This window comes from Trachurus trachurus (assembly GCF_905171665.1).
Source record: "Trachurus trachurus genome assembly, chromosome: 11".
In the NCBI taxonomy this organism is placed as follows: Eukaryota; Metazoa; Chordata; class Actinopteri; order Carangiformes; family Carangidae; genus Trachurus; species Trachurus trachurus.
In genome coordinates this window covers 16,960,417-16,979,499 of record NC_139904.1, presented here as the reverse complement: position 1 = coordinate 16,979,499, position 19,083 = coordinate 16,960,417, and the positions used below count along the sequence as shown (strand labels likewise).

The 19,083-nt window shown below is 40.1% G+C and overlaps 1 protein-coding gene across 1 annotated transcript in view; it reads right to left on the bottom strand.

Annotated features, from left to right (window-relative positions):
• Positions 1-19,083, bottom strand: part of csmd3b (CUB and Sushi multiple domains 3b) — a gene marked incomplete at both ends in the record, with an annotated part of 321,253 nt that overhangs the window by 176,793 nt on the left and 125,377 nt on the right. Inside the window, one exon of the mRNA XM_083981903.1 lies at positions 9,961-10,158. Within this exon, the coding sequence (XP_083838029.1) occupies positions 9,961-10,158 (198 nt within the window). The remainder of the gene's footprint in view (positions 1-9,960; positions 10,159-19,083) is intronic.

The window sequence follows — 19,083 nt, the reverse complement described above, 5'->3', positions numbered from 1 at the left end:
GTGTGAGGCAGCACTTTGTGAAGCTTACTACATAAAAATGCCCTTTACTGGATATTGGCGATTTCCATAAGGCCATAATGTCCGAGACATTTTTATAGAACATCATTATGATTACTAAACACGATGACATGTGTTCTCTCAAATGATGATGCTGCTTAACCCTGGAGCTATTTTGGTTTTTGCTTGTCAGGAAATTGTCTTTTTTTTTTTTGTCCCCTTCTGCTTTTCAGTGCTGAGGACAAATCACGTGTGCATCATTCCATAGCACATCACCGGCGTACTGTAAACCACATTAAAATGTCCTCTTTAGCATTCCTGCTATAGTAAACAATGATGAGAGAACAATAAAGAATAATTAAATTGATTAAACTACCTATGCCTCTGGGGAAAGTAATTATACGTATAAAGGCCACCTTGTCCATTATGCCAATTTAAAAGTGCTGTAAAAATCCACAGGTGAGACTCCTGAAAATGTGAAAATGTATGTCTACAGTATGTGAAGAGTAGGATTGAGTTTCTGCTTCCTATACCTGCTTTACTGTCTTAGGATCTGTGACTTACATATTAGATAGACAGTACATCAATGATACATTCGGGCCACAATAAAAACATAATAACTCCATAAAAAATAACCAATAGCCTACAGTATATGGTGATTAACTTCTGTTCTGTTGCAGAATCGTATCCATAAGATATTCAAAGATTATTTGTTGTAGCCCCAGATCATTATCTTCAGAGGTCAGATCAGCACAATAGGAACACAACTATGTCTAAATGATAGATTTGTTTACACAAAGCTTTGACATCCTTTGAACAAAGCTAGCTAATTTCACTCCCTAATTAGCATATAGACTGTATCCATAGCAACTACTGTTCAAAGATTCTAAACCAATTATTCATCTAATGCCTCGTTCATGTCTTTTTCCCCCCTTTTTTTCTGAACGTATTCTGTCCTTAGTTAAGCTAGAATGAACAGATACTAGGGGTGTAACGGTACACAAAAGTCACGGTTCGGTACGTACCTCGGTTCAGGGGTCACGGTTCGGTACGGTTTCGGTACAACAGACACTAATTGAATGTAAAACTAAAATCTGTCTTGTGTTATAAAAGTTAAAAGAAAAAAGAATACAAAATAAAACAAGTGCATTAGGAGTGTTATAATGCCATTCATTAATTCTAGAGGAAAAAAAAGGTGCACTTGACAACTGGCAACTATTATTCGAATTATTAAATTATTATTATTAAAAAAATATTATTAAAAAAACAAAACAATAAACTGACATCAATGTTGGTTTACACAGTTAAATTAGACTAGCAGTTACTTTGGTGATGGTTCTGGTCCTGCCTGTGTTCATAAAACATATTAGGCAGCTACACGCACATCCCCCAAAAAACTGAAGACTAGGTGCTGGACCACCAAGAAAGACACAGGTAAGGAAAAAAGGAGACCGCACACTAGTTAAAAGCTCCCGTGACAGTTTAATGTCACTCACACGTTTCGGGCGTCAGCCCTTCATCAGACAATGTGTCTGATTATATATAGTGTGCGGTCTCCTTTTCTCCTCACCTGTCTGTGTTCATGTCAAGAGGCTTAAAAGCAGCGGGATAAGTTGTTGCACACAACTTGTCTTTTTACTTGCACCAGTGATTGACATATCGGGTTGAACATGCGCTACGTGTTTGATGCGTTTCTAGCGACGCACCGCGCATCCGTGAAACATCGCCGACGGACTTTGTCCGGTGGACCAGTCGCGAGCATGGATGTATTATGGTCGCGAGCCGCCGCCGCCGTTTGTTTCATTGAGAAGCCACAGTGACATGAATGAAGCAGACAGCTCTCCTCCTCTAACTTCACTCTCTCATCACTTCTCTTCTTCGTCTGCTATGACGGCTGCAGGCAGCTTCGAGGCTCATTACCGCCACCTGGATTCGAGTGAGGACTCAACTTTTTTATTTTTTATTTTTTTTATTAATATTCATTCAGACGTATTCGTCGTGTGACTGTGTGCTCCGAACCGTGACCCCCGTACCGTGACGGCACGGGACGAATACATATACCGTTACACCCCTAACAGATACAATTAAATAAGCATTTTCCCTCACAGTCAGTCATATTTGAAATGTGCCTGGGTATGTCAGATTACACATGGCTTCAACTCATGGCTTAAATATTAGAGCTGAAAAAATAATGAATTCTGATGCAAACAGGCAGGCAACATTGACATTCCTGTTATTAGCTATGGTTAGCCTACTGTTGCTCAGGGGACAGCTTTCATAATAAATTAAATGTACTCTACTCTAATATGGCAGTCACTTATGAGATGATACTGGGTAACACTAATCACACATTAGGACAGGGAGTAAAAGTATTTTTCACAAGTTTCTTAGTTCTGATTTAGATTTAGAAGTATCTCACTGAGCAGTAACTAAAGGTGTTTGAAATGAACACTGAATTTATAATGAATTTACGCCCAGCTTCATTCATGCAAATATGACAACTGGAGCGAGTTATTCAGCACAAACATTCAATGTTGGAAATGCACGTATTAGCCGACACCTCCTGTCCAACTGTGTGTGTGAGATGGATTTCAAAATTGGAGTGGTAGTTTTTTCCAGTTCTACAGTTTCTCTGATTCATGCAACTGGGATAAATGCATACATGTATACACCATACTGCCTTTAGAAATAGCTTCATGTTTTGTCTGAACACACCGTAAGAGTAATTTGAGGCAACAGCCTGGCTTTTGTTTGGGACACAGACTGACTACAGTGTTATTGCTCACAACAGGACAAAAAAGAACATTCAAATGTTGCCTGATCAGACTGCAGCAGAATTAGTACTATGAGTTCAACCAATAAAACACATACCCCTGTGAACACACAGAAACATGCACCTAAGCAGCTGCAGCAGGCTCAATCTAGTTATGCTGACTACACACACAAACGAACACTCACAAACAAACAACTACACACATACACTCATTTCATTTCCGCTCCTCAGCCAGTCTAATTTCGAGTTTTGTCAGAGCACATTATTACTTTTTCAATTCCAACAATAACCCCCTACTTCCTCTCGCTCTAGCTCTACCACCTCTTTTCAACCCCACTTTTGTTCCCTTTTGTGTTGCCCATTCCTCCCTTTCACTGTTATGTGAATTTGTCTCTCACCCTCTGTCTCTCGCTCCCTCTCCAAATGCTGTTATTATGACTAGAAGATATTGTAGAACTTCTGTTCTCTTGGTATACTCTTAGTTATCAGTGCACATTAATGCACCTGTATATTAAAGCATGCACAGGGTCAGTCACAGATTTTCTTAAATGCCCACATTTTAAATTCAAACTCCTATCCTTGCATTACAGAAATATAAACAATATATTCACAGATGCTCTGGCTCAGTTTATCTCTGTCTTTCACAGACCACCCCCACCTCACGCACCCATGCACACATACTGTACACATTCACCCAAACTCATGAATATTCAAGCATGCTCTGTATCTATGAGATCATGATGAAATTTTCTCTGGGCCAACTTCTCTCTTGTGTGTGTGTTTGTGTGAATATGGATGTCTTGAATGCTGAGGGATATTTCTGTCCTGTAAATAATTCTGCACCAACAGCACACATACTGGCTCTCCTTCATAAACGAACACAACATATACACTCACAGTCCCACACAGAGGTTTCCTCCATAACACATATAGGATATACATTATGTTTTCATGCAGTAGGCATTAACGTGACATACTGTAGCTGTGCTGTATGTTTTTCCATTATATTTTGCACATGGTAGTATATAACAGTTAAGGTATAATAGAAGTTAGGGTTTCCTGAAACAGCAAACAACACTATTTCAAATGGTGTTTGTAAGATTAGTTCTGCTGTTGCTGCAGTTACACATTTAAATCAAGTGAAGTTTATTTGTGTACCACAAAATCACATGTGACTGTATGTCAACAATCATTCCCGGCCCATTCAGAAATCTCTTAATTATCTAAAGAACAGTCCTAAATTCTGCTAGCATCTGGATGTTTAGGCTACTGTATCTTAGACAAATTATCCATGGAGATACATACATTTCCACTAGCAACAGCATCAATTCACCGATGAACTGTCATTTTTATTCAAGAATGAGTAAGGACATTTAAATGCAAAATAGAGCAAGAAGCAAGAAGAAGAGCAAAACTTTATTGCAAATTTAATAAAAGGAGTGGTAATTTTCTCTATCATTATGTCACATTAAGTAAATGCCACTACCACAACATTTTGTTTCATTTGCACTATTCCTATTTAAATCTGTCAGTGCTCCTAGTCTTTCTCTCTAAGATTGTCCTTTCCCAAATGATATAGAAAACTAAACATGGTGAATATGCTGTATGTCTAGATGATAATGATGTCTCGCCGCTGTTCAGCAGACACAGTCGAATCAATTTCAAGTCCATTTAGGGTTCTTAAAGGTAAATGACACACTGTTCAGATGATCATGGTACAACATTTCATTATAATGACATGAAAATGTTTGCATCACCTGAGAACAGAGGAACCTCAAGCTTAATGTGAACTGAGTGCAAGTCACTGTACAACACAGATCAGACTGTGTTAGATTGGAATCTGAGGTCAGTGTAATGAATTATGACTTCACAAAATGTAGTCAGGTAACTTGTCCTAAATCAATTTTGGGTACCATAAGAGGCTATCTACATAATTTATTTATAACAGAAGCATGACATATTGTGCACAAAAGACAAACTGAATCACAACACTGTCCATCCCCCCCAAAAAAGTCACCACTTGGATTTAACTAAGCTAATAGGAAGAGCCTCCCATTGGATAATTACAGTACTGCATAGATTATTATGTTTCAGCTGGCAACAACCTATTTAACCCTAACTGATGCAGTCTCATTTCTTAAACAACCATGTCGGAAGACACATCCTGTGGTCGTGGAAAATATGTTAATCGGTTTCAAAAGGGTCAAATTATTGGCATGCATCAAGCAAATACAACATCTAGGGAGATTGCTGAGACTTAAATCTGGTTCAGAACTGTCCAACACATTATTAAAAGCTGGACGGAGAGTGGGGAACCATCGTCTTCATGAAAGAAATGTGTTCCAATGTGACCACAGAGTTCAGACCCTAACCCCATTGAGAATCGCTGAAAAAATAATGCAACTCTGGAGAGAAATAAATGTTGTGACATTGCAGAAGCTTATCAAAACGATGCCACAGCAAATGCGTACCGTAATAAAAGCTACAGGCAGTCCAACAAAATATTAGAGTGTGTGACTTTTTTTGGACAGGCAGTGTATTAGAGTAGGGAGAGAGTGAGAGCCCCCACTCTCTCGTTCAAGCCGCAGTCTCAAATTATGTCTCTCTAAACCACTAGAATCATCATTAGGGGATTTGCATGGCATTATATGTTCCTAGTGACGGCAGTCGTTTTTTGTATCCCTGTTAGAAAACAATCTAATTTGCAATGTAATTGCTCTGTGATGGAAAGAATATTCCAACATGGAAAAACAACAATTAACAATACCCTATATGAAGTGAATAGTCAGAAAGGAACATCTGCTCAATGCAACGTAATCAAGCACATATTAGATTCCATGAAATTATAAGAGTATAATATGAGTACTTGAGTTTGCAGTTTGTTCCTGCACTCAGGGCCATAATGGCTTCTACTGAAAGGCAGAGAATTATGAAACCATAACATTTATATTTAAACCTAGGGGTAATTTAAATTTCCTTGAGAGGATGGAATATGTGTAGGCGAGAAACCCAAATAGAGGCAATTAGTGTCCACACAGAGAGGGCAGTGTATTGAACCAGAATACTCTTGGTATTAATATCACAGCATGCACATATTGTATAGCTGATACTCAGAACAAAATGTAGTCTGGGGATTTCACCTATATCATGTTTTCATCACAAGTGTAAGAGATGAATAGTTGAAAGGAGCAACATCTTGAGTGAGTCAGTTCTCCATTCTTATCTATTTGATTCATGCAAAATGTGAAATAAGCACCATGTACTGTAGATAGATGCTGAAGTTTGTATTTAAATAATTATAAGAATGAAAGGGGAAAGGAGAAGTGTGTGTGTGTGTGTGAGAGAGAGAGAAAGAGAGAGAGAGGGAGAGAAAGGTGGGGAATCACATTTACAGTGATATTGCCAAAAGTACTGCATTTCAAGTCATTTGATTGCATGACTGAATAATTGATCAAAAGCTATTAAGGCTGGTATGAATGGCTCTAGGTGCCACCACTGCATCACCCTGCTCACACATGAGCAGAGGCACTCAAGTAGAGGTGTTCTGCATGATGTCTGTGTGTGTGTGTGTGTGTGTGTGTGTGTGTGTGTGTGTGTGTGTGTGTGTGTGTGTGGGGTGGGGGGGGGGGGGGGGGTGGGGGGGGTATGTGCGTGTTTCTGAGTTGGTGTGAACGCATTAGTAGCTTAGCTCCTCTTAGCCTTACTGACAGAGTGACAGAGACATTGCTAATCCAGCACTGACAAGTTGCCATTTCCGCTGCCCTCCCTCCCCTTCCTCCTCTAGACCCAAATTACACTTCACTGTAAAATGTGTCATGTTGTGCAACAATTCAGCACATTGTTGCATACAGTATATTAGGGAGCTTTTTGTAGGTACAGTATACTTGGGAAGCTAAAAAAGCAGGGTTAAATGAGAAAATCTCACAAGCATTATGCTCATTGGTCCCATCCATTAAACCAATGAGATATATGGTGGTGTTTGCTGTCACCACCATGCTCTGAAATAAAAATGAGCTTACTTTAATTTGTGACTGGTACCACTGTAGCCCACCTAGACTCAATTACACATCTGCCATTCCACAAAATGCTATGCCAAATCTGCTGGATTTGAAGACATTTCAGTAAATGTTGTCTTTTTTAGTTTTATTCTGTGAGGAAATCCTTAGCCTTGAACTTTAAAGGTACTATATGGCTAAGCAGCTATGTAGCAGCTTTACATCCAATGAAGACAGATATGAAAGTAAACCCACGCAACACCAAGGTTGGATGATAAACACCAGCAATGTGCTCACGATAGTAACTCCTCTTTGCAGAAAAATGATAGTGCGACTCAGAACAGCCAAGGAAGGATGCCATGCCGGTGCTGCAGTGATTTAAATTAGCAGCTGCTTTTTACTTAAAGCGAACTGCTCCTTACGCTCTGTTTAATGGCTCCCTTAAACCATCTTTCTGCTCTTTAAAAATTGAGTATAGACTAGAGAGTAGATTAAATAGATTTGGGTGCTATTTAACTCTACCAGTTTAAAAGTCTTCACAGCTCACTGCACTCCATGGCAAATACAATGCTAATGTGTTGGACCAGGTTTTGCCTCAGCCCACTGCCAAATTTGAAAAACATTCACGTGTGGCGGAGCTACAATTTCCTGAAATCTGGCTACTTGGAAAATAACAACAATGCATTGGCTGTATGTGTCTTCACTGGTCATGTGGAACTCTTTGCTGTTTCCATGTTATCTCAGATGGCTCCTGTTCTGATCTTCCAAGGTGTTTGGTACAGATTTCCCCTAATTTTTGATACCAATGACAATACAGACTTTATATTGGATTTATTATGAAAGTTGCACTGCCCACAAATGTCAGACTGTTGTTCCACACCTCCTCCTTCATGATGCTGCTACTAGTTTTCATAATTATGTAGCCACAGCCTTAAGCTGCACTGTAACCACAAGTCACTATCCAATATCCAATGTACCTAAACCAATCTATTACTATGTGGTGTTGAAGTGAAGATTCAATAAGGAGTACCTGGCTGAGATTACATTCTGTTTGTTTGATCTGGCTGCTGGGCTTCTGCCGTTGTCAATACATCCTGTCCATTGTCATCACACATGAATATTGGCGTGAATATTTCCAGTGTGTGTCCTTGAACCTTATTGACAGACTCCCCCGAATCATTGCTGCTGACAGTGAGCACAGCTCCTGCAGCAGCTTCCCAGAGGTTCACACCATGGTGATATACACTTCCTTTGTTTCCAGTCATTGTAAGCAATTAACTGCCTTCTTTCTTTGTAGCTGTTGGTGGTATCTATCTTGTTTATCACTTGCACTTGAATCACAAAGGAGTGCATATACCATGAAGTGATAGTCCTCCAAGTTCAATACTGCAAATCCGCCTTCCCTCCCTTGGGAGATGGTGATGTTTGGGCCCTTCTGAGACATGTAAGTGCCTTCTCCTGTGTGTTAAGGGATGTTCCTCTTCTGGATGACTGACTCTGTGTTTCTTATCAGATCTACAACTGCCATGCATTCAGGTGCAAAGTTCAATCCCTCAACTAAATCACTGTCTCTTGGGCAATTTCAGGTCACTGATGTCACTGGAATAACATAGTGGGGAGGAGTAGGGAGTCACTGATTAAGTAGCTTTAATGAAAAGAGAAACATCCTCAACTTAAATCAAGAGCATTTCTTACATAGTGTGGGATAGAGTATACCAATTAATAATTCTAGAAATGTAAAGTCAAAGTTCATATCTCTATGGAAGATATCATATATGGCAACTGTTAGTATTCATTTGATGTAAGTGTGTATATATGCAATTAAATACAGATGTAATCTAGTAATTTATTTCAATGATATATTTGAATACTTACTTACTAATACTTCTTAATTACCAAAGCAGCTCAGGGCAGACAAATTAGAAAAGGTGCAACATATTATTATTTGTTAACCTCAGGCTTCAAGGACGAGGTCGCCCTCTGATTCCACTAGATGAGGAACATGGACGCTTAAACTGTGAGACCATACCGTCTTTTACCTGTGATTCCAGTATAACCTTGGGAACAGTGCTGGCACGTTAAACTGTCAATCAGCTCCATTGTCTCTCACAGCATAGTCTCTCACAGATACACAGGAGGCCCATGTGGCAGCCACCTGACTCACATCTACAGTATGTTGGTGACAGTCATTTAGTTCCAACTAGCCCGCATGGCAAAAAAGGCTCAACCTCCATCCAGTATTTAATCAAAGTAGCCACACAGGGAGTTGAACAACATAACAACTGACTTATTAGGTTGTCATGTTCTTATGGCTCTGGTTTTGGTTAACATTGCTTGTCTTATAAAAACAGACAAGGAAGGTCAACACCTGTCGGTTCTGTCAAGTCCAGTGTGCCATTGGCCTTTATTCCTGTTTTGTCCCCTAACTACCCCGATATACAGTACATATCTGTAGCTCTGTCTTATTGTTGTAGATGCTGCTCGTTGTCATTTTTTCACAAAACATATTTCTAAAGGAAACTGTACAAATATTAGCATATACTTCCACATGCAGTGCAAGCAACTGTATTTACACCTACTTACATTATGTGGGCGATATCTTTGTACAAATGCATAGAATGAAATAGTGTTCTTTACAGCATGTACGTACTGTACTGTGACATATCATACAACGCTTTGTACACAAACCGTCTGCACCTACCCCAGAATCCAGGAATAGACAACAGCATACAGTACACCCCACATCCACAATCCATATTTGTCTTTCCCACACACACCTTTGATTATAATGTTGAGCATAAAATTAACTGCACACACTCTGAGCAAAACACCCAGTACACACAAGCACTCTTGGATTGCCTGCCTCGGTCTCTTTCACATACACAATCACATGGCATGCACAGGCCGTCTGTCTTTCTGTCTTTTTCTCTCACACACATACACACATAAATTATATATGAAGAGTTTCCTTCCAAAATTCTATATATTTTAGTTTGGAAAAGCACTTTATACAGGTTAGTATGTCTAAAACTTCTAAAATTAATGTTTCAAGTGTTATTCATTAAATCAGTCTAATGTTGTTTGTTGGAGTTTTCATTTTGAGACGTGTGAGGTGGATGCCACTGTACATTTTGGATCAAAACTCTTCATATACAGTCAAGCACGTACACATATACATGTAATAGTCATCTGTACCTCGACAAATTGGAGCAGGAAAGTCCCAGACGGCAGTGTTCCCTGCATTGGTGATGCAAGCGAGAGTGGCGTGGCCATCTAAGACGTAACCAGGAACACAACTGTACCGCACACGGTCTCCCACAGCAAATCGGCCGCCACCACTTAGCACTGCTTTGGGTGGAACACCAGGGTTTCCACAAGATGTGCTGTGAAGTTCTGCAGAGGGAGAGTGGGGGAAGAGAAAAGGACATGGATTAGGCTCCTTCAATGTCTTTTCAGAATTAATTAATTATGCATAACTCATGTAACACAAATAATATACCCAGCTCTTGCATATTGTCACTACAGTATTGTCCACAAGACAATTACGCAGATTCTTAAAGTCCCACTCCCGCGAACCTTTTTGGTCATTTTAAAACCAGCTCATTAGCCATGCACAATAGCAATGCACCTCTGGGGGGTGGGCGGAGACTGCGCTGCTCTGCGCCCGCCCAGCCACCTCCTCGCAGCCCACCCCCCGCTTGCTGACAACACACTTTGTACAATTACAGATTCAGCGCGTTTAGCGTAAAACTCCACACTGGGATTCGATCCCAGACTGGAACATAGTCCTTGCTGACAGTGCAAGCTGCTCTACCAGGTGAGCTATACCTGTTATACCTTGACAGCTACACCGAGCTGTCAAGCCTTTCACCTCTGAGCCAGATGCAGAGCGGGGCGGGAGCTTGTAGCACTAGTGCCCTCCCCTGGAGCTGTGACACGTCAGCTCCAGTCTCCCTGAAACTGCCAGTTTGCGTCTGCCATTGGTTCACAGCAGTTTGAAGGCAGAAAAACTCAGAAATGCAATTTTGCACTTCCTTTTCTGCTGATATGTCCTCTAACACAAGAAAAATGCCACAGGAACATGTGAAAAGCTAAAAAAACACAATTTTCACGGGAGTGGGTCTTTAAGCCTATTGTTTCCTTAGTGTTACAGTACATGTTGCTGAGCATGATGGTTGTAAAAGGACATTTTGACAGCATTCCCTGTCAAAGTACAGACTGAAGTCAGCCTCAGAGACAGCAAGGTAATGTAATGTTTTATAGCTAATCACATTTTTCCTCCTAGATACATTTACAATTCTGTGCCTGTAACATATGCACATGTGTTATATAAACTTCCACATACACTGCCCTTCCAAAAAAAGTCACACACTCTAATATTTTGTTGGACTGCTGGTAGCTTTGACTACGGCACGCATTTGCTGTGGCATCGCTTCGATAAGCTTCTGCAATGTCATGTCATTTATTTCCGTTCAGAGTTGCATACATTTTTCAGAGATTCTCAATGGGGTTAAGGTCTGGACTCTCTGGTCACATTGGAACACATTTCTTCCTTGAAGATGACGGTTCCCCACTCTCCTTCCAGCTTTAAATAATGTGTTGGACAGTTCTTAACCAAATTTTAGTCTCAGCAATCTCCCTAGATGTTTTATTTGCTTGATGCATGCCAATAATTTGACCATTCTGACACAGATTAACATATTTTCCATGACCACAGGATGTTTCTTTACTGTTGATTACTGTAAGAAATGAGACTGCATCAGTTAGGGTTAAATAAGTTGTTGCCAGCTGAAACATAATAATCTATGCAGTAATTATCCAATAGGACGCTCTTCTTGTTAGCTTAGTAAAATCCAAGTGGTGACTTTTTTTTGGACGGGCAGTGTATATAAACACACACACAAAGAGAGATACACAGAGAAAGGGAGGGAGAGAAGGAATATTAGAAGCCATAAACCAGGAAGTAGATGGGAGAACAGGGACCAACTCTGGTCTTATTGTTTGAGCTTGATTGATACAACTATGAAACTGTTCGGACAGATAGGGGGTTAGGGAGAAGGGGAGAGAAAGAGAGACAGCATGAGGGGGAGGAGGGAGAGCACAGGGAGACAGAAAGAGGGGGAGTTAAAGACAACGAGAGACAGGGGATGCACCCAACATGACAGATAGAAGTATGAAACTACACAGACAGAAGGAGCCAGAGAGGAAAGACAAAAGAAAGAGGAAACAAAAAGGAGAGAAATGAAAATAAGTAGTGGTGAGAGGGACCATGCTCTGTACACTCCTTAAAGAGAGGCGTTAGAGGAGTTAGAGCTGCACTCTTCTGAGATTGTCGCCAGAAACTCTCCCATTTGTCACTCCTTAAACTTCACAAATATACCCAATAATCTTCAATAAAAAGCCAAGAGTACCGCTGCAGGGGAATCCTTTCCACGCTAACAACAAACATTATCATTCATAAAGCAGGCAGAAGGTAGACGAGATTTGATGTCAGCAAATGAACCATTTAAGTGATTCTTAGATTGGCTGATTGATTCATTTGTACATTGACTTCATTGTCATATATTTCAATTATACTCTGCTCCCTCTCTCTACCTCTCTACAATTGTTCAGTCTGCATTAAAGGTGTACAGAAAAGAAAAATGAATTTAATTCCACTATGGGTCATAAAATTAGTGTAATAACTCATGTATCAGCCCAAACTTTGTGCAACATTCTATTTTAGAGTAAATCCGGGATGAAAGTGGGGTAGTTTTTTTTCGCATTGGATAATGCAGGCACACGAATTATGCGTCACGTTACGATTCATCAGCCAATGATATTGGATCCGTCATCCGTCAATCAAACGTCTGAGACATACTCACACAGAGAGCTCGGTCTCACCCCAAACATTGAATATCCCGCCCGCTCAATAACGACCAATCAAATTAGTTTTCCTTACTCGGGTAAACTCGTGCGGCAACTCGTGGAAACTCATAGAAGGAGGCGCGACAAACAGGACAAAAGGCCATTTCTGAACACCTTTAAATGAATCTTGCTACCTTGATATTATTATTAGCATCCACCTTAAATGCTGGAAGCAGAAATACCCTTATAACAGAAATAACTTGGTCACTATATTAGTTTCCTTTGCAGAAAAAGAAAACCACCAAGCATCCCTTCAAGTGCATTAATTACAGTCGTAGTAAAAAAGGTACCATTTAAGGTTTTCTGTAAATGGTATGTTCAATCCTGGTGTTCACAGAGCATGGACAAAATACAAGAGAGGAAAATCGTTTTGCTAAAGACCCTGATCCCACTCCCCCATCACCCTTATCTCCACACAGACACACAGTTAGAGAAATGCACACAGACAAGACACACTTGGATCCTAGCTCACATGCGCATACACACACAACCAGGGTAATCCATCACCGTGGCGACCCCCTGTGCTGTATTGTGTCTGGATGTCAAGTTGGCCTAGTGTTGTGACCTGTTGGCCTATCGATTTTGCCAGTCAGTGTGGCCCTACTCTGTGTCAGGATGTTTGTTACTCAGTGTCCTATCAGACACACATTTACTTTCACCAACACACCCACACACACAGCCAGTCTGTTGGTGATTCAGAAACACACACCGAGACTTTCCCCTCTCAGCGATGTTTAATTTGTACCTTCCATTGCATTTTTATCCTTGTTCCATCGCTCATTGTTCCTCTGCTTTATTTTCCTTTTTTAAATTTCTTCCTTGCCTCTTTTATCCATCTGTTTCTGCTTCTTCAGCCCTTTATTTTTATCTCTGAGTCCAATTTTTTTTAATCCCCCCCCCCCTCTTCCCTTAGTGTCTCCGTCTGTCACACTCCACCCATCCCCTTCCTCCTGCTCCTCCATTCCCTCCTCCTCAACTGAAAACTTTGAGGACATGCCAGCTCCTTGCCCCCCCCCCCCCCCCCCCCCCCCCCTTCCATCCATATCACTATATCACCCCTTCTGTGCATCCGTTCATTCCTCCATTCTTTCTCTGCCTAGTTTATTGTGAACATCACATACTTTCATTACACTAGTTTATTCAGTAGCCAGCGGCTACACTACACTCTTTTTCATGGTTTATTGCTGCCTGCCCACTCTTATTTATTCTCTCTTACACTCACTTCTTCCTCTTCTTTATTCTCTCTCTTCATCTATCCATCTATCCCTGCCTCTCTTTCCCTACCTCTGCCTGTCCCCAGTTTACCATAACCATGATTTCGGTCTCAGTTGCTTCATTACAAGCTGCTGCTTTTATGGGCCATCTGTAGAACTATCTGCATTCGTCACAAGCACACACTGTAATAAACACACACAGGGGTACACAAAAGCCGGCATGAAAAGCACACACTAGCATACAGCTACTCTGTTGAACACACACATAGACAGTCTGACTTCAGATGATAGTACACTGACTTACATTCAATTACTACAGACTTACTGCCATCTTCACTATAACTACTACTTGCTACTTTCTTAACCCGAACCCCTTTAGATTATGGGGTCTTGATTTTTGTCCACATAATGAAAACAACAACAAAAACCCATAATGTGACTGTGTAAACAGATCCCCGCAACATACAGTAAGTGACACTTGGGCCACACACACACACACACACACACACACACACAAACACAAACACAAACACACAACCATTTACCAGGCTTTTATTTCTCCCTAGATAAGCAATTACAGTTGAGTCCAGGTACATGGAGCACGAGAAAGAGAGGGAAGAAGGGAGATAGGAGAAAGGAGAAAGGACCTAAGTGGTGGGTAAAAAGCAGGAGCAAAGTGCTGGAAAAGAGAGAGAATGCTGCCATGCTTTAAGAGTTTTAAGTGAGACAGATGACACTGCAGATGGGAGGATTGGAGAGGGGGAGTGAAGGACAAAAGACAGAGAGAGAGCGAGACAGAGAAGAAGACAGAAATAAGAAAGACAGGCAAAAGACGGAGAGGGATGATTCACAGAGTTTGGAGGTTTTACACCTCCGTCAGCAGTAACTTTTATAAAAGATGAACCAGGTTTTACACCGGAACAGAATAGATGCTGAATGCTTGAAAATAAGGCATAGAATTTGTTATGAGAAACCATGTACACAAATTTATATTTACTCCATCTAAAAAATGATTTTCAGAAATTCATTTCAGGACATTTTCCATAAACGATGTAAGGTTTATAAGAAGTGTAACAGGACAGACGAATGAGTCCTGAGGTCTGAAACAAACAGATATGTGTTCTGGGGCACTTACATCTGTAAAAGGTTTCACTGGCTGTCATCCTCAGAGTCGGTAGCCTGTCAGTTTGATTTATTCAACACTTTGACCAACTCTTTTTATAGACCTTTATAGAACTTGTGTCATAAAACATTTTTTTGTTGGTTAAGTTCATGAAATTTTATGGTGTCAGTTGTGCATTATTTTTTTGGTCTTGTGGCCTCCCTGTGGCAAAAACATGAGCAGAAACACAGATTTTGTTTCACAGTGACCTCAGTCTGTTAATAATGTTTAGATCAACAGAGGCCATTCAGTTTGCATGACCATACTAGAAATGCTCACAAACCCTTGCCAATGTGTATTTTGTATACTTCATTGTTAATTTTAGATTACAGCATTTTTTTTAGATTAGCATCACAAAAAACACAGTGTTTGTTAAAGCTGTTGCTTTCTCGTGTCACAGTTGTATGCATCATGTATAATTATCTGTGCATCATTAGCTTGTGCGTCTTGGGATTTATTTTTGAAAGGGCTTCATATAGACGTCAGACAGGCAGGTATCTGCAATTACATAGGTAATTGTTCTATTTCAGCTCACAATGTTCTGTGTATGTGTATATAAAGAAATAACTTGGCAAAACATGAGTCACACTTTCTTGTTCGCAGTGACTGATTAAATCGCTAAATTAGAGGTATCTGGATTTTGCTAGAGTTTAATGTCATTTGGGAATCAAAGTGATCGGGCAATGAAAAAACAATTTCATTGCGGTACTAAGAGGACAGAGAATTAAACGAAAAGAAAAAGAAAAAAAAATCTAATCATCCTGCATTCAGAACTTTATATTTACTTTGCAAAGCACATGGAAACTCAAATAAATGTTCAGCTGAGGTTTTTAAGGTCATAGTACAGCATGGGAGAAAAGTTTCAGTTGAAAAAAATAAGCCACTATGGGCCCATTTCGCTCAACAATACTACATCCACATTATGTATAATTTTGACAGTGGGATTTTTTGTCCCCCAAACAATCCCTGCATTGTTACAAAGTTGCTGCATAGCTGTCAAGCAGCTGTCATTCCTACTAGGATTCTGGCAATTTCCTCAAATTTTAACTATGACCGCTCAACAATCAGGAAGGGATAAATATGGAATTATTCTATGTGACCGTTTTCTGTTCAGTAAGAAAAGATTAATGTCAAGATGGCATATCCACCATTTTGAAATGTGACACATCTAAAGCATTAAAAGTATAAAATGTAACTTTATTAAGGATTATGTTGGGCAAACACTGGATATAAAAAAAAGCCTGAAGGGAAGAAAATAAGGAAGGTAGGAGTGTTTTTTTTGTTCACCCCCTAGACATGGTTGTACTGTATGGTGCACAACTCACAAACACATTTGCACATATTAATGGTCAGAAGCCAAGAGATGTAGTACAGTATTAAGATTAAATAAATATGTGTTCTAACTAAAGTATGCTTCTTACTAATAAAAGCTTAAAAATAATGACAGAGACAGGCAAAAAGGAGTCAACCGAAATGGTCGGTGCTTGATAAGAATATTTTGGAAAGAACACACTCCCGCCCTTCACTAACTTGTCATTGCATTATGATATTATAATAGACCTCTGTGCAAAGAGATGAAGCATGATATGCAATAAAGCAGTAGAAGAAGCACCCACAATTCTGGCCTTCTCTAACCATCATCATCCTCAGTCCAATAAGAAGAACAGCAGGGGGTAAGATTACCGACGACTCCCTACAGTGAAGCAGAGCACAAGCACCAGCAAAATAACTTTTTTTTTTAAATGTCCCTATCTAAAGAACTAACTTCTTATTAGTAATAACTACAATACTGCTTACACAAGCACAAAAAAGTCTGAGTTGTGAGGTTAGTTTCAGATCAAGGAAAAAAGTCCTTATAATACAGGAAAAACACTTGCTGATTCATAAAGCAAGAGAGGGCTCACTTGATCTAAAGAAGGTACTTGAGGAATAACGGTCACTTTTGCTCACACACTGGTTGACCATGAACGACTTATTTGATCATTTGCGGTTTTAATTTATTTTTTACTTTTCAAACACTGTCAGGTAAGTGCAGTTATATTCCTCTCAATAATTGAAATGCCTAATTTAGTGGAATAATGGAGATGCTGAAGTGCCAAAAGCCATATACTCTCTGCAGTATCTGAGAAAAAGTAAAATTACCATATTCCACCTTGCAGATTAAAGCAGAGAAACTATTTAATGTTGCTGGCCTCAAAGTGAGTTCCATTTTTCGGTTGGTGTTGTAGCACTTTGAGATTTTTTATTAAGTATAAGTGCGTTACAAATAAAATGTATTACAGTATTATTATTATTATTATTATTTGTGCACCAATCACCCAAGTGATTTATGATTACATCACCACTTAACACTCAAAATTCCTTAAACATGCCACAACTTCAGTTGTTTATGTCATCCTCCACTGCTTTTCCCTGAGGTGTTGATGGCATTAGAGACAAAGGATAAAACTACACTATAGTTGCTTGCATTTCTCAATCCTCCTGAGTGACCCCTGTCAATCACAGACCCAGTCTTTCTTGCCCACCTTGACCAGTCTCCGTGTGTTTATGCTGGAAATGCTGCTGCCCAGCTGTCTGCAGGATAAAATAAAGACACCTGCCACCGTACTCATTGGTAAAACATGTGCAGCATTTCACTGCAGATGTCAAAGGACCCGGGTCTCCTGAGGGAGAAGAGCCAGCTCTGCCCTCTGGTAGGTATTCATAAGTGTACACCACCTCAATGTACTTCCCATGAATGTTGACTGGCTGAACAGTGGACCTCGGCCTCAGAAAGCCGATGAGCATCTCCTTGTGTTCAGAACAAGACAATTCTTGTTGCTCAATTCACAGAGGGATGGATGGACAACCCTAAAACAAAATGCCACACTAAGGCCTAAGTGAATCATCTATCAACGTTTCACCTATAGGGTTAGATTTATTTTGTCCCTGCATACTGTAGACCATGCATAGAGTGAAGGATAGGAATGGACTTCACTAATAAACCATGCATATATACATGCATTGGACTTGCAATTCCCTTCAGAAACTGTTGATTGGAGGCTGTTTGGTAATGGTGTAATTATAAGTAATTATGATTAATTATCAAAACATTAATGGAGGAGAAATGGACTAAGTGGCAGCAGAAGGTGTGTGTGTCTGAGGAGACAGAGAGATTCCGAGGGAGTGTTAACGCAGGAAAAAGAGAGCTCCCAGATAGAGTAATGGCTGTTCAAAGCACTAGATCATCTGGCAGCTGTAAAGATCAGTTAATACACACACAACTGTGATGCTAATGATCGTAGCCTCTAGTGGAGATCAAACACTGTGGAGTCAGAGCAGCAGACCAATGGTGTCTTTCTAGGTTTATTACAGTACATGCCACAACACAAACAAGGACACACACACACTTGTTTCATGTTACTTGTGAGGACACTAGTTGATACGAATAAGTAAGGGATACTCATTATCCTGCTTATTACATGGCTTACGAGTGAAATAATTAATTTGACACATAACGTTGATCAAAATACAACTTTTATCGATTTATAAATTGCATCATTTAGCACATCCGCAAGTCCGGTCACTTCAAGAACGCCCCTTAGCCATGGTATAATGAGCATATACCATGGCCTGTCGTGATATATTGCTTAAAGGGATAGTTCAGCATTTTGGCAAATTGGCCCATTGCCATAATCGCTATAGTCATAGCAGTAGATTTGTTACCGTTGTTTGTCGGTGTAAGCTAATTTTAGAACGGTGCGCAGCCGTGAGCTGCTCAGAGCCACACTACGGAGGATAGTGGGATTTCTTGGTTTCCCTCATCAAACTCATCAAATACACAATCCAAAAACTCCAAAGCGCTCTCATGGACAAGTTGTGACCTGCACATTCACCACGCTATGAGATTATAATGGAACATTATGAGACGATGTCGTTTTCGAGGTAAATACAGAGACTGCTTGTTGAAAAGCTGTCCCTGAAGGCAACACACATCAGCGGTTCTGCATGAATTTACCTCTAAAATGACTCTGTCTTGTAACGTTCCATTATTAT